General features: G+C 43.1%; 1 protein-coding gene across 1 annotated transcript in view; it reads left to right on the plus strand.

The window, feature by feature from the left end:
* LOC139638224 (usherin-like) overlaps positions 1 to 23215 on the plus strand; it is a 246823-nt gene that overhangs the window by 199439 nt on the left and 24169 nt on the right. Inside the window, 7 exon segments of the mRNA XM_071512286.1 lie at positions 2159 to 2266; positions 3871 to 4054; positions 7672 to 7829; positions 11346 to 11504; positions 11889 to 12051; positions 12963 to 13180; positions 13509 to 13645. Of these exon segments, the coding sequence (XP_071368387.1) occupies positions 2159 to 2266; positions 3871 to 4054; positions 7672 to 7829; positions 11346 to 11504; positions 11889 to 12051; positions 12963 to 13180; positions 13509 to 13645 (1127 nt within the window).

A 23215-nucleotide genomic window follows, 5' to 3' on the forward strand; every position in this document is an offset into this window, starting at 1 on the left:
GAGAACATTTGCACACACGCAAACACACACACACACACACACACACACACACACACACACACATTGATCAGGGGTTGGGTTAAGCATGGCAGGCTGCGAGGCATGTTAAGCAGGCTAAGCAGTAGAAAGAGACGTGAGGAAGCGTGGCGAAGCACTCAGCTGTGTGTCAGACAACATGGTGTGTGTGTGTGTGTGTGTGTGTGTGTGTGTGTGTGTGTGTGTGTGTGTGTGTGTGTGTGTGTGTGTGTGTGTGTGTGTGTGTGTATGTTCTCTGCCGTATGTAGTCGACACAGGGTGGGTGCCGGCATGCATATAGCAGCTGAGACACACAGTAGGGTGTCTGTTTCTGTCTCTCAGTCTCCAAATACACAACTGGGAACGGTAATAGGTAATGCACATTATATTTAATGAAATTGTATAAAAAAAAAGACATTATTTTGGAAGTGTGGTAGCTTCCCTCTGTCTGTGCAAGTTCAAATACAGTCTAGAACATAATAGAATTCATTAGTAAAACCTATGACATTTAATTACATCTAAAATGTGGTAGTGCTGTCAGTATTTAAGAGTCCCTCACTGTCCATTTGCTCTGCGATACTAAACATATGGGAAGAGATCAATGAAATAGGTGGAATTTTCTTTACATTTAAAATACTACTACTACTTATAATAATAATAATAACAAGAAGAAGAAGAAGAAGAATGTTTTTGCTGATTCATTCACTCTTAGTTATATGGGACTATTTTCTATGTCTAAGCTTATTTAGTAACATAAAACATAGGGGTAGGTATGTAAAAAAAACAAAAAAAACAATATCTGGTAAATTATGATCTAAATTAACCAGATATTTTTGAATACTAAACATTTTAATTTAACAGAAATCATTAATTATGTAAAATGTTTTTTCCTTTACCTGAAATAATTTAAAAGGCAAATGAAAGAATTCAACACACTGTCTTGGGTGCGATTATTTCATGCCATAGCTTTATAGTTGCAGTCCTCCTTTTGAAATAAAATGCTTATAATGTCTTCCATTTTCCCTCAATTTTTATATGTAAGCTTTTATATGCCAATGTCATTTGTTACATTCTATCATCTAAGTGATGCAATCAGCTCCCCTTGATAACATTAAGGAATAGCCTGCTGTTTTAATATGTGCATCGTATACTTGTGATTTTTTTTACCCCTGACCTTGTTAGTGAGAGGGGCTGGTCAAGTCGAGTGCCAGTGAGTGTATCAAAGTGTCTGTCCACCGAACCATCCATCCATTCATCTTGCATCAGGAAAAAGACAGACATTAAGGGAAATACACCCTAAAGAGAAAAGGTTTTAAATTACCAAAAAGTGGTTCTAACCCGAGCGTAACCTTTTTTGGTTCTAAGATGTGACCTTTTTAGTAACTTTCAGTTTTTTTCTCTGCTGTAGAGCCTTCTTTCCAAAACACACCATCAAAGGTTCAAGAAAGCACCAAAAAGATTCCCGATGGTTACAGTTAAAGAACCACTCAGTCACCATTTGATTTTTTTTAGAGTGCATAGCCAGGGCCTATAAATAAATCATGTCTGGACGCTGTAGCCTAAACGCATACAGAGGTATCATAATTATCATAGATCAAAAGCTGATGACATTACAGCGTCGGGCCGGTCCTATCCCATGTCAGCTCCACGGCTGCCCATCTTTACGTTGTTTCATTATTGAGTTATGGCATGCATAATTTAACACAGACAGATATGGATCCATCCGTTGAGAGAGTGAGAGAGGAACAGAGGGAGGGAGGGAGAGACGGAGAGATGCAGAGGGAGAGAACGGTCGGGATGAGACCTGGCGATATGGGCTGGGCAGGCTTTTCCCTTCTTCTCTCTCTTATTTCTTCTCCCATTTTTCATTTTGTTCTGTGTCTTTTATTTCTTCTTTCCCCCTCTGTCCATCTCATTCTTTGAACTAACTCATCTTTACAGATTATTCTCCATGAGATCTCAAAAAGGATCAGGACATAAAACATATGTATGTGATTTTGCATACTGTATGTATCTGATTATATGTGTGTGATACGATTTATCATATGTATTATTGAAATTCTAGCATACATTTAGTATTGTGTGTGTGCGTGTGCGTGTGTGTGTGTGTGTGTGTGTGTTCGTCTGTGTCTCTGTGCTACAGGTTTGCAGCCATACACAGACTACAGTTTTGTGCTGGTGGCCTGTACAGCTGTCGGCTGTGGTGGCAGCCTGCCTTCCACAGGACGCACCCTGCAAGCCTCCCCTGCTGGTACGCGCACACACACACACACACACACACACACACACAGGGATATTTCCCTGCAGAATCCTTGTATCTCCAAAGAACACAGTACACAGAACAAAGTATTTCAGGAATTCTCAATTGAGTTTAATGCATTTTCTACATTTTCTAATGATTTACCAATGTCTTGACTTAGTCCTACATTTGCTATATCTGACAGATGACAGGTGTCAACAGAAGAAAAAATGGTAAAATTTGACATATATGTTTTCTGCAGGACTGTATATAGGCACAAATGTCCATCATGAATGTGAATATGAACACATACTCACAAACCTACAAAAGATTCAGACAATTTTATTTGTTTGTTGATATTAATTTTATGTTGATATAGATCACTGGCAAAAACATTGTCATATTTTTGTGTTCTAAATATTTCCTTCTGTATTTGATGGATTTAAAATCATCCATCCAAGATCTAGCATCTAATATTGCTGCTATCACAAAACAACAAAATAAATTTCAGACGCCAGAAGGCTTTTTTGTTTTGTGTCAAAATGCATGTTTACTTCTTTTTTGAATATTTGAGAAAAAATAAGCTTCAGTGGTTTTAATGAAAGTAGTATGCCAGATACATGCATGGTGGCTATTAATTTCTCTTGATTGATAGAAGCAAATCAATATCGCAAATTAGAGATTGTATCATTTGCAATGCACACTGAGATTTAACAGAATGCATTACATGTCTCTCCTCTGTTTAGTAAATGTTTACTCTCTGCTTTTTTCCCCTCAGATTTATTTTATCTTTCTCTTCTCTTCTTGCTTTCTTATCTTTTCTCTTCAGTTCCGTCTTCTTTCCCCTTCCTCTCCCCCTGTTCCCCTCCTTTCTTTATTCCTCCCCCTCTCGTATTCTACTTTCCTCTCATCTCGCCACCTCTCTCCTCCCTTCTCCTCTCTCTCTCTCTCGTCCCTCCTTCCTCACTGTTGACTACAATGGAAAAAAGCCTTATTTTGTCATGTTGCCTGACTCAAATGACCAGCTCCATGTTTGTATTTGTCAAACAACTTCAATCAGTTTATTTCTCCTCTCGTCCTCCTCTCCTCCTCCTCCTTTTATTCTCTCTCCCTTCTTCTTCTCCCTTTCTAATCTATCGCATGTCCCTCTGCTCTCTTCTGACTTGATCTTTTCCCTCCACATCTAATCTTTTTCTTCATTGCCTTCTGTCTTCTCTGCTCCTCTGTTCTTCATCCTGTTTGTCCTCCTCCTCAAAGCTATTGCATATTTATCTCTCCTATTTCTTTTCAATTTCAATATCTCATTTTTTCTTTCTCTTTTCTCATCCTTCTCTCCTTACCCCCCTCTATTGCATCTTTCTCCTTTCTTTGAATTATTTTCTTTCTATATATAATTTCTCTAGAATTTTTCTTCTTTTTATGTGTGCTTCCTTTCCTCCCTCTCACCTTACTGCATGTACGTCACAGTATTGGACATACTGTTTGATTGACAAGTGATCTCTAGGAAGTAAAAAAAAAAACATGCATCTCACAGATTACCACTTGAAGTAAAGAACCAATTAATAAATACTGAAAACTGTCACTTCTTCTTCTTCTATCCTCCTCTGCCTCTGTAGGGGTTTGGTCAAGGCCGAGGCACCTGATAATAAACACATCTGCGGTGGAGCTGTACTGGGATCAGCCATTGCGGCCTAATGGGCAGATCTCCTGGTACAGACTGATCAGAGATGGCCGCACTGTTTTTACCGGAGAACATCACGACCAGAACTATGCCGATGCTGGACTGCTGCCAAACCACAGGTAGAGAGCGCACACTCACACACACGTATCCATGCCTATACACATTAATGCACATGTTTATGCACACATGCAAGAGTGTGCAAGTGTGTGCACATACGTCATACATGCACACGCATGCCTGCACATGCGTATGTGCTGAAGCATATTCTCTCGTAACTATAATTAACCATCTCTTTATCTCCTAGTTTACCCATTTGTATGTACATGTGTATATGTGTGTGTGTGTGTGCGTGTGTGTGTGTGTGCATCAGGGTCACCCTGTTTTAAGAGCTCTCCTATCATCCCATCCATGTCTCCCTCTCAGGACTGCACTCTGTATGTGTGTGTTTGTGTCATTTAATGAGCAAATATTTGACATTCCAATGACAGATGCAAACATTACCACACACACACACACACGCACACACACAGACATTAAAATCACACTGCAGATCTGGCATTTGTTTACAGACAGCGGTGGAGCGTAGATTTTATTTATCTGTTTATTTTCATTTAACCTTTATTAATCCATGTTTTTTTTCCAAGATGGATTTTCTGTTTTAATTATCTGCGGTGTGAAATGGCACCCTCTTCCCTTCCCTTGCCCTCTCTCCTGTCTCCTCATCTCTCTTTCCTTGGCCCTCTCTCTCCCAAGACAATTTCTCTTTACCCCAAATAGAATTCGTTGGATAACACCCTGCAGTACTCTGATCTCCTCTAAATGTGTGTGAGAGAGAAAGAGAACGGAGGGAAGGAAGGAAGGAAGGAAGAAGATAGGAGTGTATATGTGTGTGTGACGTTTAATTTTCCCTAATTCCAGATAGCCTGCCAGAAGGCATTCCCGTCCCGACCCCTCTCTTCTCGCCTCTTCTCTCTCATTCTATCCCTCTCTCTCTCCTTCCCCCCTCATCCTCTCCCTCTTACCTCATTCCCTCCCTCCTTCCCTTCTTTTCCCAATTTAGCCCTGCGCCAAGAATTACACAGGGAGCACCGGCCCCATTATCCGGGCACTGTGTGTGTGTGTGTGTGTGTGTGTGTGTGTGTGTGTGTGTGTATACAAGCTTGCCTTTCTGTGTGTGCATGTGTCTGTGTGTGTGTGTGCTCAAAGTGGCCATTGATTATTTATGACAATGTTGATTAGCTGTCACTTTGCTTCGGCGGCCCAGGAAGTGTCTAAGATGACGAGAGAATTAACCTATTCCCTCTGGCTGGCCCCGCAGGACGGACACACACACACACACACACACACACACACATCACAGACGGCAACTCACACACATCCACACAGACACATACAGAAACGGATACACACAAGCAAATGCCCCACACACACATGAACACACACACCATTTTCCTTTTGATATCCCTAGGCGGTGTTTACATCTAAGTAAATATCTTTCGGTGATGAAGTGTTTAAATTCATTCTCCCACTGAAACCGTATGCCATGATAAAATTCTCCTTCTCCATCACTCTCTCTCTCTCTCTCTCTGCCTCTATCTCCGTCTCTCTGCCTCTCTGTGTGCCACTATATGTGTGTGTGTGTGTGTGTGTGTATGTGACAGAGTAACATATGAGTAGTTTTAATACCTTTTCCTGACTGCGTTCTAACCCACTACAGAGCCGCTAATGGCCTCCTGTTTAAAACGCTGTGCGCCGGAACAATAATCCAACACTGCCGCCTATTAATGCATGTGTGCCCGAGTTTATAGCGAATTAAAGGCTTTTAATGTTAAATGGTGGCCCACTTACACAGCTAATGTAGGCTTTAGCACCAGCCAGCCACACGCTCTTAAAAGGGAAATCTATCTTATGATGTCATTGGCAAGAGAGATAGAGAGTGGGATGAGAGAGGGAGGGAGACAGATGAAAGAGAGAGAGAGAAAGGTGTATGAGAGAGAGGGAGAAAGAGGGAGGAAGGAGGGAAGGACCTGGGCCTTAAGTGTAGTCACATCACTGTATGAGCTTACTGTTCCCACACACACACACACACACACACATACTTTCATATGCAGAAGTTTGAATCTTAATGGGGAGGGGGGTTGCAGGAGGCCATGAGTTTTATGAGTCTTTCCAGAGGTTGACAGAGAGAAGTTCAGCCATAAAGGTTTAGCCCCTTCACCAATTAATCACAACACTAAAGGCCATGATGCACTGGGTTTTTGAGGCAATGTCAATGGACAGTTTTGTCAGCAATGACATGAATCCACCATTGAACCCATTTTTTCATGCATGCTTGCTGTGCTACTGCAGTACTGTTGCTCCACCCAGAAGAGGACTTAATTAAAAACTACTAATGTTGTGCTCTTTTATGCTCTTGCCATAACAAGGAGGGTTCAGGCAACAAGTGCATGTAGAGACACAAGTTCTCTGTTATAATAGATTATAATAGGTTATATACTGTATATACACTCACCGAGCACTTTATTAGGAATACCATACTAATACTTGGTAGGTATCAGCTTTCAGCTCAGTGTCAACCAGCTACCAAAGTGCCATCCAGCTCAAGGTTTGACATGTTGCATTCTGAGATGCTTTTCTGCTCACCACAGTTGTAAAGAGGTTATCTGAGTTACTGTCGCCTTTCTGTCAGCTCCAACCAGTCTGGCCATTCTCCTCTGACCTCTCTCATCAACAAGGTGTTTCCGTCCGCAGAACCGCCGCTCACTGGATGTTTTTTGTTTTTCGCACCATTCTGTGTAAACTCTAGAGACTGTTGTGCATGAAAATCCCAGGAGATCAGCAGTTTCAGAAATACTCAAACCTGCCCATCTGGCACCAACAACCATGCCACAGTCAAAGTCACTGAGATTTTTCCCCTTTCTGATGTTTGATGTGAACATAAACTGAAGCTGCTGACCTGTATCTGCATGATCTTATGCATTGCACTGCTGCCACATTATTGGCTGACTGGATAATTGCATAAATAAGCAGGTGTACAGGTGTTCCTAATAAAGTGCTTGGTGGGTGTATATCCCATTATATCCCATTGTTTGGTCCACGTAGATTTTTTCTCATTTACCAATCCCCACCAAGATTTGGGGCAGTAATCTTCATCTCCACTTCTTCAAAAAGTCACTCAACTGTCATCAACTCCATCTTTGTAACATTCACACCTGAGCGCTGCTGAATGGGACTGAATCTAGGTGAAATAGCAGTTGAATATATTTCAAATGCTACAGGTAAAGGCGATGAATGAAATGATGAGTGCGTTATTAACTGTGCAATTAGCGCTTCCACTTTTGTTTTTTGTTCTATTCATATGGCAATGAATTATGTAATGAGTGACATAGTTCAAATAAACAATTTTCATGTTATGTGATAGCTAATAGGGCTGACTGACACATTGTGATGTACTAAGAGAAATTTTAGGATATTTCTGGGATATATTAGTGTAATTTCTCTATAGTCTATGCCATGGCTCTTACATGATACAGTGTTTGCTGTATAATAATACTGTTTTGTGTAATATTCCCCTTTTAATGCCGTTTTTCTACATGTTCTCTCCTCCCCCACCCTCCCTCACACCATGTTGGTCTCATTCTCTCTCCTTCTCTCTCTTTCTCCTTCCCTCGTCCCTTTTCTCTCTCTCCTGCTTTCTCTACCTCACTCTTTCCTCCCTCCATCTCTCCCTCTTCAGGTATGTGTATGAGCTGGTGGCCAGTACGGGGGGTGGGAGCAGTGTGAGTGGCAGATACGTCATCCAAACACCAGTTTCCTGCCCCACTGGGATCCCGCCTCCCCACAATGTCACGGTGTCTGGCCCCCGCTCCATCTTTCTTGCCTGGACCCCTCCTGGTGAGTAGAAGTCTAAATAGAATTTAAATGTATACAGAGTGATGGATGGATGGATGGATGGATGGATGGATGGATGGATGGATGGTCTTCAATTTATTTTCAATAAAGCATCTTTAGCCTTTGCATCAGTGTGACATCACAGATTAGACACTTGGTTCTGGTCTCTGTTGTTGGAATAGACCTGCTCATGTTTTTCAATGCTGATTTTTTTTGGGGGAGAAACCTCTCTAGTGTCAAAGAGAGGATGTGTCAGGCTGTGTCACATTTACATTTTACAGTTTAGACATTTAGACACTCATACGTAGAGTAACACTTGACTAAGTATAAATTAATAAATAAATAACTCCAATAAAGATGGAATGCAAGAGCCAAAACAACAATGTCAAAACAGTAGTGAAATTCATATCAGCTATGAGTTTGTTTATACAGATTTTTGAAGAATAGGACTTGATGGTGGAAAATAATCTCTAGCCACTTTCACTTCACACCTTATCTCAAAATACCATTTTGTGGTATTTGTTTACAATACCAACATTAACAAACCATTTACAGCCTCAGAATAAGCTGGACCCTTCCAGTGCAGATAGTAATTGGTGTTTGGATGTCTGTCTTCATTAACCAATCACAAAACTCTGATTTATTTAGAGATTTACTGTCATTGACCGCGCAAACTCACCAAGCCAAGGATTTACTGAGGCATTTTGGGTAATTGGGTGGTGGCTGAGCATGGTCACCACAACGATGCATCACAGACGGACAGAATGGATCAATTAAGGTTTTATAAGCAGTCTTTCTGTTTTCAAAATGGTGGATTGGATTCAACTACTAGGGGCAAATAGGCTATGAGTGAGTGCGTGAATTAATATGTATGTGAGTGAGTTACTTTCTGGGTCCATGAAATGCTTCACATCTAAAAATTAAACTTCCAACACAAACTACAGAAATGCTAGTGTATATTGTACTTTATATTAATGGTACTGTGCTGCAGGGCTATGTACATACACGCACAGTAGAGAATAATATTACAACATATACAACATATACAACATATATACTGTATATACACAAGAGTGTGAGGATACATAGTAAGGGATTCATACTTTACCGCAACGTTATTCCCCAGAAAAGCACATTTCTTCATGTGGTGAATTCACAAGAATTTGAAAGATGAGGGAGTCGGGCAATCAAGCACTTGTCCAATCAATGGAAATGACCAAACTCCAAAAACAGTGGCCATCACATTCATTGAATTTAGCTGTGCAAGGTAGAAGAAAGTCCATAATCAGCACACCACAAAAATGACACATCAAACTGACCAGAAATAAGTAACAAACATATTTTCCGCAGATGAATCACTCCTTCCTGAGATATGAATTCTTTTTGAGAAAGAGAGAGAGAGAGAGGTCAGGCAGAGACAAAAGCGGCCAGTAGTTTTCCATTCACCTTCTGGCCTCTCCAGACCTGGACACACATACACACACACACACACACACACACATACATGCGCACACACCCTGGGCTGGGTTTCATGCTTATAGGGCAGTGATTGTCTGCCCTAACCCATCTATCATTGACTATTACTCTCTCATTAGGCTGGTTTCCGATCTCAGAAACAGTTTATATGGCCAGCTAGCAGAGACACTTCACTTTCCTGTGTGTGTGTCTTTGTATTTCTGTATACATTTGCATCTGTGTCTGTGTATGCATCTTTATACATGTGCATTTCTGTGTGTGTGTGTGTGTGTGTGTGTGTGTGTGCGTGTGTGTGTGTGTGTGCACATCATTGTGGAGATATTTCCATAGGCAGGCCTATTCTATCGTCATTACGGGTTGATTTTAAAGGAGGGGAAATATCGCCTGGGTTCTCACGCTTGGTTAACTCCCTGAGCCCAGAGTTTGGAGTGTTCTCGACTTCTCGACTCTCGGCGTGTGTGTGTGTATGTGAGTGTGAGTGTGTGTGTCTGTGTGTATGTGTGTTTACATGCGCATGTGTTTGTGTCTTCATATGCATACATTGCCTGCCAAAGGCACTGACGTATGGCTATTAAAAAGGCGCTCAATAGTTTCAGTATCAGTATCAATTCTTCCATATTAGTGTTTGTGTGTGTCTGTGTGTGCGCATGTTCTGGCTGTGTGTGTGTGTGTGTGTGTGTGTGTGTGTGTGTGTGTGTGTGTGTGTGTGCATGTGGTTGGTTGTACATGTGTGCATGCATTCTTTTGCATGTGTGCGTATGTATGTGTGAAGTAGAGGATGGTAAAGCAGCTGATTGGTTGTAAATAATAGAACTTAAGGATCACTGTGACGATTAAACCTCTATGGCAGCAACACACTGATCAAAGAGAGATGCAATATGACCCTGGTGTATGTGTGTGTGCTTGTGTGTGTGTGTGTGCACACCTATATATACCCATGAGTGTGTGTGTGGACTGTCTGAAAGTGTGTTAATGCAGCCAAAGTGTGCCAGTGTAAAACGCTCCATGTGCTGAAATCAGAGGTGTGTGTGGGCGTGTGTGTGCGTATGTGAGTTGGGGGGTGAATAATTGAAGTCTTTCATTTGTCTGGTAATCAGTTCGTTCTCTAGATATCCAGAGTTCATGAATGTTGAATAACCCATCACAATACAGTTGGCCTGAATTATGGAAAAACCTCCGGCGAGAATATTAACAAAGTCTAGGGGGGTGTGTGTGGTGTGTGTGTGTGTGTGTGTGTGTTCCTGCATGCATACATTTCTGTGATTTTGTGTGTTTGTGAGACCAGAGTGCCAGGAATGGGACGGCAGTGAATCAGTGGGTTTAAAGACCAAAATGTAAGCAGAGAGATCTGTTTTTAGGAAGTTATATATCGCTACATTCATAACCTTACAAAGCAGAAGGAGCTACTATCACAGTCAGTGAGAATTGTTGCATTATAACAAGTGATTTTAGATGTTAAATGTTAGATGTTAATGTTTTTGTTTTTACCACAGCACTTTTGCCAAAACGTCATGGTCATCAAATCATGGTCAAAAATTTAAGTCAGTCAGGGGTGAGACACTCAATTTATGCCTGTGCACTATCAAACTTTGTCATGGTTTACAGCACTCAAGAAAATAATTTTCTATAAATCATGTTTGGTTTGCGTGTATTAATGAATTTGAATTGCATTTCCGTCCTTGCTTTGGCATTCTGCGGTGCATTTCTTTTTTTGCAGCACATTTCCGTTGAATTTATTTTGGATTTTCAAATGTATTTGAATTTGCATCATTTCCGAAGTTGCAGCGTATTTCGCTTAATACAATTGCTTTGGGCCCTTGCGGTGCATTTGTACCCGTCGGCCACCGTATAAATGAGCTCATGGTCAGCTCAGTCAACAGGCTTCAGTCCTGCAAATATTCACCATTGAGATTGTATTAACAGTAGTTAGATCACTAATCCTATCACTATTTCCCATTTCAGCTACAAATTGAGCCAAGCAAATAACATCACATCACATCCCAAAAGTGACAATATCCTGTGTGTCTTTCTTCACTCCCCCAGCTTGGTTCAATAGCAGCCAGCCTGTAAACTACAACATCTTGTTGAACCCAGGAAGTGACACAGCCATAACGCGTCTAGCTGGGCAGAACCTGCACCTCAGCGTGACAGGTCTAGAGCCTTTCACCGCCTATTACATCAGAGTGCAGGCCTGTCAGATTGGTGGGTATTCCATTAGATTCAATTACATTTGAAAGTTCTACTATCCTCAATGAGAAAATTATTTTCGCAGCAATAAAACCTCATCACACATATCACATCACACAAAGTCAGCACACTCTGTTTAGTTGAAGGACTGAATGAGTTCAGCATGGCGCAACTGCAATTGTGCAACACTATCTGTGCTTGGCATGTAATTTCTGTAGCTATTAATACCTTAAAACTCTCTTGAAAGGGTCTGAAAAACCACTGCAAACTTTGCCAGCAACATGTAACAATTCCTTTTGTTTTTTTACATTCATTTGTAGATCTGATCTTGTTCATCCATGAAATGAAAATGTGGAAATGTGTGTGGTGTGTCACCTCCTCCCTCTTTCCCACTTTCAGACGGGTGTGGAGTAGGGGAGGGTGTGTATGCTCGCACTTTTGAGGCCGCCCCAGAAGGTCTGCCCCCCCCCACAGTGAAGGCAGCTGGAGCCAAGGTCCTGGAGATCCACTGGTCGCCCCCCCATAAACCCAATGGACTCATCACCTCCTACTATATATACAGGTAACATACACACAAACAAACACACACAAATGAAGACAGATGTGCTACACTGAGACATACAGTATAGACACGCTGACATACACGCAGTTGCATACACATACCCATACATACCCATGTATTCATATCTTCTACTCCGTCTTTCCTGTCTCTCTGTACAGTTCTATCCCGTAAACCAGAAATTCCACATATGCCAAGTGGTTTAGGTATTAAGATGTATTTGGTATTGTTTTAGTGATAAAAAATTTGAATATTTTTAGTGGATAATAGAAGTTTAGGTGATGCATCTTCAGGCAATGGAGATAACTGTCTGCTTACTAATCTCCACGTGTGTTTATTTGTGTGTGTATGCGTGTGTGTGTGTGTGTGTGTGTGTGTGTGTGTCTGTGTGTGTGTGTGTGTCTGTGTGTGTGTGTGTGTGTGTGTTAATGCATGCTGAAGGTCATGGCCTGCTTGTTGACCAAAGAGTGTGTGATCTGTATGCAGGGTCAGACCAGACTAAGCCCTTTAAGTCCTCAGGAAACATGCATTAGCATAGCGGTACACACACACACACACACACACACGCACACACACACCTGGCATGATCAGACTCAGGCAGACAGGGACTTGGATAAAATGGGAAAATAACATCTCTCTCTCTCTCTCTCTCTTTCTCTCTCACACACTCACACACACACACACACACACACACACACACACTCAAAAACCCCACACACAATCACAAGCACCTGCCACAGAGATAGAGACAAAGGAGCTTACCAAGACATCAATGTGCTTGCATCAGCCGATGACTTCCGCGTGATGTTTAAGACTTTGGTATCTGGCTGTTTGATGTTATGTGTTTTATTTGTACCTTTTGTAAGGAATTTAAAAAGTTTGATTCGCTGATCCAAGTACTCATTTCGTTGTAGGCGTCCAGTAGGAACAGAGGAGGAGCTGCTGGTTTTCATCTGGTCCAAAGGGCCGCTAGAGTTAATTGACGCAAGCCACGCCCTGCGGCCTTTCAGCCAATACCAGTACAGGGTTCGCGCCCACAACTCCAAAGGCTCAGTTTTCAGCCAATGGGCTTCAGCCCTCACCCTGGAGGCAGGGCCAGAAGATATGGCCCCTCCCATTGTCACACCCACCAGTAAGTTTACCAAGGCACATTACTAAAGCGAAGATGGATTATACATGAATTGTACCATTGTTCCAGTTAGCTTACAATATATGTGCCAATACATAGTAAATACAGCTAAAAGTTAGATGTATGTTTTTTCCATTTTTAGTTTTGAGAATAAACCATCTTTTTCCCAGGGAGGCTTGGGATCTCACATTGAACTGAAACTTTAACACTAGGCCTGTTTTAGTTGCCGACCTAAAGAATCCCTTCATAAAGTGGTTCGCAATCTGAAACTCTGTGTGTGCGTGTGTGTGTGTGTGTGTATGTGTGTGCGTGTGTGCGCACGCTTTGACAGGTGCATACTCAGTCCATCTGAAGTGGAGTGAACCGCACCACCCCAACGGCCTCATTTCCCATTACAGACTGGTTTACAAGAAACACCAACAGGACCCAACGCTCAACTCATCTACTGTTACTGCTCTCACTGTAGAGGTAACCGCACACACACACACTCAGACACACACACACACACACACACACACACACACACACACACACAGTTAATACTGGATGGCTGGAGAGATATACACACATCATGCACACACACATGCTCTGTCTCTCCTCCTTGATCACATGTTGTTTAATGCTGCTATCCATTGTATATATTGGTAAGATTGCTCACATGTATGAAAACTTATGCACACACGCTGAAACACATGCAAACATGTACATGTAAAATTCCAAAATATTAAAAAATTAAAAATATATATATAATATATAGAATATGTGTGTGTGTGTGTATGTATGTGTGTATTGTCATTGTCGATGCATGTGAAGAATGTTGGACTCTGCCTGTGGTGCTGGTGCCATCTGTTTGCCAGTGAGGGGCCTGAAGGCACATGCACATACACATACACACATACAAACACACACACACACGCATACAAACACACACACACACGCATACACAAACTGCCCATAGCCCACTATCCTCCAGGGCCCTTCCCACAATTCCCTGCCACTGTTTCATGCCTGACGTTCCAACACAGGGAATAACTCAAAGCAAGCCCCCACACATGCATACAACCACACGCACACACACACACACACACACACACACACATACATACATAGACACGGACATGCACACATATCCACATAAATGAATGAAAACACACACATGCACACGTACTCAAACATAGACTAACATAACACACAAACTAACAGACACATTCACTCACACACATACACACTCTCATACACACGCGCATACACACACACACCTACCGTTAACAGCTGTCATCTAGTCTAAATATGAGTTGGCAGCTCAGTAAGCAGGCTAAGTTCACCCAACGCCGCAACGGGACACTCGCCAACACTAGCTAGCATCCTCTCTGCACGCCACCACTCACCTGTCTGTGTGTGTGTGTGTGTGTGTGTGTGTGTATGTGTACATGAAAAGTTCAAACTGAGTCTCATATACAAGTTCCACCTAGTCCAACCAAATTTGTGTTTGTTTGTGTTTATAGTTTACAAGATGAGATTAAAACAGGAGAGAAAGAGAGAGTAACAGCCAAACAGCAAGGAGAAAGAAAGAAAGAAAACTTTCTGACCAGTAGAGGGCGACGGAAACCGCAACACATTTAGAAATAACACACTGCAAAGCTACTGGACTACGGAGGCCTACGAAGGACAAATGGAAGGATAGATGCTAATAGCTAAGCTAAACCTACGGAGAAGTGTCACCAGTTACCAGTCTTGCGTTGCCAGAACTTTCTCCCACTGCAGGTTACGTGTCCCACAATGACAAGTGAAGAGGGTAACAAGTTTACTCGCTCGCTTTACTGATTCCGCCATTAGGAGAATTTTTTTCAGGACTGGGAGGGGGTGAGAGACACTTTTAAACAGTGAGGAAGAAGCTAGCCAAGCTAGTTTAAAAATAAAATTTGAAAAGCTAATGGACCGGGAAGGGCTTCGTTCTGGAGCGGAATTTGACAACAAGCTTCAGAAGACAAGTGAAAACAGAAACACAGCTGGCCCACGTGGATATTGGTTTATATCATTATATCTCAATGAAATCTCTCCATAGCACACGTTAGTTTCAGGAGTGGTGATATTGCAGGTTTCAGGGAGAAAGAAATAGGGAAAGAGAGACATAATGAGTGAGACCAAAAACAAGAGAAGAGAGAGAGAGAGAGGGTGAGAAGAAAGAAATGAGCGAAGGAACGAGAGGGGAGAGAGACAGAGTGATAGATGGGGGAAGGAGGGAAGACAGCGAGAGAGGGAAAAGAGAGAGGCAGAAGTGTAGATCTATATTCTGTCCATACGTGTGGCCTCTCTCTTCTCCCTCGGTGACCTTTGGCTTGTCACTCATAATTAATACAAGATGTAAATGGAGACCTTTCACCTTCTCATTGATATGGAATGCTCTGTGTGTGTGTGTGTGTGTGTGTGTGTGTGTGTGTGTGAGAGCATGTGTGTGTGGCTCATTGACATGGCATAGACTTATTTTGGTGGCAGTCATTTGTCATGCGGTTGCCTCACCACATGCGCTCCATTGTTTAGAAATACACAATGAAAGAACGAGAGAAGCAAAGTGAGAGTAAAGCTGAAGAAAGCAGGATTTCTGCTGGAAGTAATGTTTTAACAAAACACAACTGGACTGGTTTTTGACATGTTGGACAGATGTTTAACACTACAACGGCCAATGGATCTTGGGGGTCTAAGAGACAGCCAACAAGCCATCAACTGAAAGGAGTAAATATAATTCAGATTAGAGATGTTCACTTGATAATCATAATGACATACTCTTACACTAGTCTAATATCATTAGGGATAGTTGCAGCAGATCCAGTGTAATGGCAAATTTAGGATTGTTGGGTTTTAAATAGAGACCAGTATCCTCAGAAATGTTATACATATCTATTATGTAAATACACATATATAGAAAAATACACATATAACACATATATAAGTGTGTCTTATTCCATTAATGCAAAATCATTGTGACTTTCTGTCTGGATTTTCTAAATATGTGCGCACTCATGTTCCAAATTTTTGTTTATGGGAGGTGGGATCCTTCTCATGATTATGATCCAGGAGCAATATCTGGCAGCTGTTGCAACACCCCGTAGCTGTCAGTGTCAGTATTTGGCAGCTAGAGTAACATAACTGTAGTTGTCTAAGGTAAGGTGTCAATATTTGGCAGCTTGTGTAACAGTAGTTGTATGGTGCCAATATCAGGAACTCTGATGTACATTGATTCCACTGTACACAACTGTTGAGCCTGTCTGTTCCTCTCCCTTCCTCTCCTCTCTTCTCCTCTCCTCTCCTTTCCTCTCCTCTCCTCTCCTCTAATTTCAGTAACTTTAATTTTACTGTCATCTCTTCTCCTCCTTTTCCTTTCCTCTCATCATCCTCTTGTCTCTCTTTCTTTTCCTCTTCTCCTCTTTCCGCCTCTTTTCTCCCCTCCCATCTGATGTCTGCTCTCTCCTTGTCTCCCTTCTCTTTCATTGTTTCATATCATGTTCCATATTTTGTAGTCACATCCTGTTATTGCATCTCTTCTATCCTCCTTTCTTTTTCTCCCCTCCTCTCTTTCTCTCTGGATTCTGTCTTTCTCTATTTTCCTGGTTTATCATTGCTTCTTAATTATTACTTACTGAACTTATTATGTTTCTCTCATGTTCACTGTGTCTATCCTGTTTTCTTTTGCTCAAAATTTCTTAGTTTATGGATTTATTATTTTGTATGTGTGTGTGTGTGTGTGACTCTGTGTGTGTGTGTGTGTGTGTATTGATCTCAGGCTGGGCTGGGAGCCCTGCTCCGTGCCAGCTTGGCTGATTAATGGGGTCGTCATGGCGATCGGACGGAATGAGGGTACGAAGCGCAGGCGGTCCGCCCCACTAGACCCCCACGCACCGCCTGGCACAGACACACACACACACACACACACACACACACACGCACACATGCACACATACATTTACTCTCCATGCCTTACACCCTCCTGACAGACATGTTAGTCACTCACACAATCTTGTCAGGTTGCCTTTCTGCAGAGTAGTTCTCTTACCCCTCTTTTGCTCCAACTTTCTCTTTTTGATTTAATTTCTTTCCCCACTATTCTGCTGTCCATCCATCCCTCCCCATTGCCCTCACTTCCTCTTTTCTCACATACAATACATATTTTCCTTCTCCCCTCCTTCCACTCTGCCTCTTCCTCTCTGGTTGGGGCGAGTGAACTCTCAGCCTAGAATGAACTTAAGGATTTTGGGCACATGCCTGGCAAGGTTATTTGGCTGCCATCTCCATACCATCTCCATTAGACCTCATTCAAATTCTGGCCAGTGAGGATCATTTTGCTCCCACCCGGGCTGAGAAACTTGCCAAGGGCTTTAGTGGGCAAGTCAAAATTCAACCTCTGCTTCCCACTCTTGCCCCTCTCCTCCTGCCTCCGCCACAGTCCTCCCCCTCTCTTCTATCTCTCACCTGTTTCCTTCCCTGTTTCCTTCCTCCTCTCCTTTCTCCCCCTCTGCTCTCATCCTTCACCACCCCCCAGCCCTTCCACCTTCCCCTGCCTGCTCTCATTTTCTCCCTCTCCTTCAATCCCTCCTGCCCTCCCTTCTGTGATCCCCTCCCCATTCTCCTCTCCTCTCCTCCTCCCCCCTCTTATATCTTTGTTTCCCCGGTTCTTCTTCTCCCTCTGCCCCCTTGCCTCACCTCTTTTACCACTTTCTTTCACCTCACCTCCCTTCCACTCTTTTCTTTTCCCTTTTTCTCCACTTTCCTTCCTCTATCCCTCTCTTGTCTCCTCCCTACCTCTCTTCTCTCCTCTTCCCCTCTTCCACTCACCCCTCTTTCCCTTCTTCTATTCACCCCGTCTCTCCTCCCTTCCATCTTTCGCTCCTCTCTCTTCCTCTCCCTCCACCCACTTTTTCCCCCTCCCTCCCTGCTCGCCTCCCTTTTTTTTCCCTGCTTCCTCCCTCCCTCTCGCCTCCTTTACTCTATCTCTCCTCTCCTCCCTCCCTTGGCTCTTCCAGATGTTACGCTGTGGCCCCTGGGAACCCTGGTGAAGGGAGACCATGTGCATACATATATACGTGTGTGTGTGTGTTTGTGTGTTACTGTATGTGCTTGCATATGTCTGAATATGCTTGCGTGTGTGTCTGTGTGCATGCATATGTGTTAGTTATGTGCAACAATTTGTGTCTCTGTGCGTGTGTGTGTGGGTGTGTGTGTGTGTGTGTTTGTGTGTGTGTGTGGGTGTGTGTGCTGTATTAATACATCCCATTGATCAGAGCAGGACCCCTGACAGTCATCATCCCCGAGAACCATCTGGCCGACGCCTGACGCTCCCTCACCCAAACACAAGCTGACACCCTATTAATCTGCTACCACCATGCATACGTACGTGTGCGTGTGTGTGTGTGTGTGTGCGTGTGTCAATGAATGAGTGAGTAAGAGTGTGTGTGTGAGAGAGAGATAGCGTGTAGTGTGTGTGTGTGTGAGAGAGGTTATGCGTAGAGTATGTGCATGTGTTAACATTTTTGTTATGCGCATGTTTCTGTGTATGTGTGTGGGTGTGTGTGAATGTGTGCGGGTGTGTATGTGTTCCTACACGTGCACACACATACGTGCACACGCGCCGCTCTGCCATCCGCCAACAACAGCCGGCGCTGAAGGGAGCTGAAGGGTGCTTGGAAATTAAGGTTATTACACAAATTGAGCCATATGGTCTAAATATTTCAGAGCTGAAATTTACTAGGCAATAAAAATGGCCCCTACCTCGGTAATGGTGTAAATTACAGCTTAACCACCAGCGCTAATGATGTCCTTCTGTACGCCCCGTAACCAACCGTACATGAAGGACACATTGTTTAAAAAATACCCCAGGAAAAGAGAGAGCGAGAGAGAGAGATGGAGGGAGAGAAACAGAGGAATGGATGGGGAGAGAAGGGTGGAGTGAACAGGAGTGGGAAGGAGGCGAAGTGGGGGGGGGGGTGACAAATAGAAAAGAAAGAGAGAGGGATGGAGATCGAGAGAGAGATGGAGAGAGAGAGGGATGAAGATAGGGAGTGAGGAGAGAGAGAGAGGGCTAGCAGCATGTTTACAATCTGTTAGTTTACCATTAAGAGCCCGTCAGAGAGCCTGGGACAGCGAGGGCCAGCCGGCGAACCATGTCTCAAAGCCGACATGAGGTTTCAGAATGTGTGTGTGTGTTTATAGGCCTGCGCGAGCGGAATGTGTGTGTTTAGATGTGCACAGTTGGAGAGCATGTACGTGTGTACAGACATGCATTTTCAGAATATGTGGTGCGTGTGCATGGACATCAATGGTCTGCATGTGTGTTGAATGATTAGATGGGCACAGTCGTAAGGCCTGGTGTGTGGAGACATGCATGGTCTGAATGCATAGTATGAGTTCAGACGGACAGTTTCAGAATACAAATGTGTGTGTCATATGTCGGCATATCGGAGGCATGTGTGTTCAGACTGGCACAGGTTGGAAGGCATGGGTGTGCACAGTAACGGCCCTGCTCCACTACAGCCATTGGGCGTCAGGCATTGCCATCAGCCGTCAGCCATCGAAGGAATGATTCCTTTACCAGCAGTGAAAGATGCTCCACTGCTCGCGTTGCATTGCGTCCGCGTTGCGTCCGCATTGCGATGGCTGCGTCCAAGCGAAAAAATCGCCAAGGTTCAATTCTCGATGGCTGATGCACACGTTCTCCCACATTGGAATAAAGTTGAATTGATTGTTTTCTGGTGAATCCATTCAAAGGTCAACGCGCTCTGTGGAGCAGGGAGAACGCCACGTTGGCACAATGCTGATGGCAACGCGACGCAATGCTGGTAGTGGAGCTCTAACGTAAGAATGCAGTTATGAAATCGAACAAAACGTATACTGTATGTCAGAATTCATGGTCCTCAAACAGAACGTGTAGTTTGCGTGCAGATGTACAAAGTTGGAAAACAGGGTCGAAATGAGGAAGTACTCCCAGGTCATTAGGAAATAGAGGTAGAGAAGGAGAGAAGGAGCCAGGTTACCCACCATGGCCTTATCACTTCTTAGTTACAGCAGAATACATGTTGGTTAGAGAGCCTGTCTAGAAGTTAAAGCAGTTCAGTTTCTTTGCTGTCTCTATAAAGTGTATCAAAGCATGACACAACATCACCCAAAATACTGTCATCTAAGGTGCAGGGATTTGCATCACACATTGACCATGTGAAGTGACTTCAACTGTAACCACAAGTTGTCTGGTTTAGACTGTTTTCAGACCTTCTCTTGCAAACCAAGTTCCCCCCAAAGTGGAACCATGCACCAAGAGAAATATGATGATATAGTAATAACACATGTTGTATAGAAAGGTAGAAATGACAGTCATAGTGGTAGAAATCTGTATTATTCCTCAAGGGGATATCGATCCTCCAGGATGTACAATCATAAAATATATATATGATAGAAAACATACAACTTGTTGTATTGATATTTTGGACTTCAAACTGGACTTACATGGTTTAGTCAAGGTTAAACGTGTAAATTAAACAACATATACTGTAGTACACAATGGCATGGACACATGATTGGGCAACAGCTTTACTCCACTTGTTGCCTTTATCCCTCTCTGATTCTCTCTATTGCTCTATTTTCCTCTTTGCATCTCTTAACCACAGAAGAGAGGGTGCAAGGGATAAAGAGAGAGTGGCCAGAGAAATGGGAATGAGAAGGCTTTGCCCTTGTGCTTGGTGACACCCTTTAGCAGATGAGGGAAACAAAGGAGTGGAAAGAAGAGGTAGACATGCAGAGATGAGTGGATAGAGGGTGAGGAGAGAGGGATGAGGAGGTTGAGAGGAGAGGAGGGGACGGGGGAAGAGAGGAAGGAAGGATGAGAGGAGAGGATAAGGAGAGGGGGACGTAGAGTTCGTTAGGCCCTCGGCCTATCAGACCCCTTAGTTACAGGTCTCCAACTCTGATTGGAGGGCTCTCAGCATTCTGCATAAACAGCCAAATAATCAGGCTGCAACACTCCCTCTTCTCCTCACTGCAATCTTTCACATGCTCTCTGTCACTCCGTCTCCTCATCCTTACCACAACTCCTCCCTCTCTCGCTCCCTCTTGCTCATTTCTCTCTCCATCTCTACATTTCCATCTTGGTTTTCTCTAGCTCCCTCTCTCAAGTGATAGTTTTTAGGTTATTCTCTCTCTCTCCATCTCTGGCTCCCCGCCGCTTTTCTCCCTGTCTGTCTCCCTCTCCTCTCAAGTGATAGTTTTTAGGTTATTCTCTCTCTCTCCCTCTCCCTCCCTCCCTCTCTCTCCCTCTCACTCTCTCTCTCCCTGTCTCTCTCTCTCTCTCTCTCTCTCTGGCTCACTCTCTTTCTCTCAGTAATGACAGGTTGTGTGTTATTGTGTGTCTGTCTCTGAAGAGGCCACATCATCTAGTCTAGTGCTCTCCACTTGTCTTAATGGGTGTTTAGTACAGCAACCATGACATGATGGACCTCACTCTAGAGGAATTCTGAGTGTGTGTGTGTATGTGTGTGTGAGAGAAAGAGAGAGTTTAGTACACCCGTGATGGCTGAGTTGATTCCACTCTGGAGGAATGCATGTGCAGTGGTTGTTGCGGTGGTGGTGGGGGGGAGTTCTCACAAGTGATTGCAATTTTACTGTCTTTAGCTCAAAAACGATACGGGTTGCTTTCCAGTTTAATAAAGAGTTGTTGTGTTAAGCACTGAGCGTTGGTATACAAGTATTAGGCCGATAAAATACAGGTTAGGTAGATGAATTGCCACTAAACTGGAATGCAGTTTGTATGACTAAACCAAAAGCTGCAGACAATGCACCTTAACTCTGATTTAATTTCAGTATATCACAGCCTGTCGTAGATTCTTGATTAATTACTTGTCCTTACCTACAGTGACAGCAGTGTGTCCAGTGGAATCCAGTGGTGAACAAGGGCAGTATGCCAGTACTGCACTCATGTTAACTCTCGAGTGTTGCTTGCAACTAAATAACTAAAAAGTGTCAAGTTACTCTTTACAAACAGCATTACAAACACATGCGAGCAAATTTGAAGCAAATTGTAGATTTATAGCTTTAACTTTAGTTTTCAAAGCTCCTTTCTGCTGCACTGACAGCACTCCACCAAATGTGGAGAGAAGTCTGACTCATCAAGGTCAATGAAAGTCATAGATTGCTTAATGCACTGATGACTAAATTGTTAGCACAAGTTCATTGCTCCCTAGTGTGTTAAGACATCTATCTAATAAAGAACTACAGTCAGCAACTAAGGCATTGGGGCTTGTTGGTTGGTTTACCATTGACACATCTTCAGTGTGATATACGTAGAATCCAAATCAACAGACTGATTTGAAGCAAAAGACTGTCAACTTTTGATTATGGGTCTGTATTGGCCTCACGGTTAAACCCAGTTAAAACAGTGACAAAAAACAGGACAGGCAGGACAGGAAAATGTCAAAATTGGAGTTAGAAGATTTTCATAGGACAGTAGAACACACAAGGTATATATTTTTTTTCCTTCATTGGAAAATGTTCTTACAGCATAATTCCTGTTTTGGTTGTTTTACCAACCATCAATCAATTGAAAAACCAGCCCTGGAGAAAAGTATTTCTCATCAAATGAAAAAGTCTTGGTGTATCCTTTCATTGGCCTGCCTGGTTAAGTAAAGGTTAAATAAAAATGTATACATAGACAGAAACACGCACACACACAAACATGCTCACTCATTTTCTTTGTGGCCATTCCTCACTCACTGAAATCTGTTGACCAGTCTTTGGGCCCATCACACACACGTACACACACACACACACACACACACACATACTGTTCCTGGGGTCTGGAGCCGCCAAAGCCAATCATGGCTGCCGGTGTGAAGTGGGCATGCCTGTTCCAGACCCCCGCATTCCCCTCTCTACCTCTGTGCTGGCCACAGACAAAACACATGCCTAATGGCATGTGTGTGTGTGTGTGTGTGTGTGTGTGTGTGTGTGTGTGTGTGTGTGTGCTTGCGTGTGTGTGTGTGTGCCAGTGTTTGTCAAATG

Source organism: Centroberyx affinis, unplaced genomic scaffold (assembly GCF_046629955.1).
Source record: "Centroberyx affinis isolate AG114_WGS23_722 - 3 ecotype Tasmania unplaced genomic scaffold, CSIRO-AGI_Caff_v1 ptg006213l_1, whole genome shotgun sequence".
In the NCBI taxonomy this organism is placed as follows: Eukaryota; Metazoa; Chordata; class Actinopteri; order Beryciformes; family Berycidae; genus Centroberyx; species Centroberyx affinis.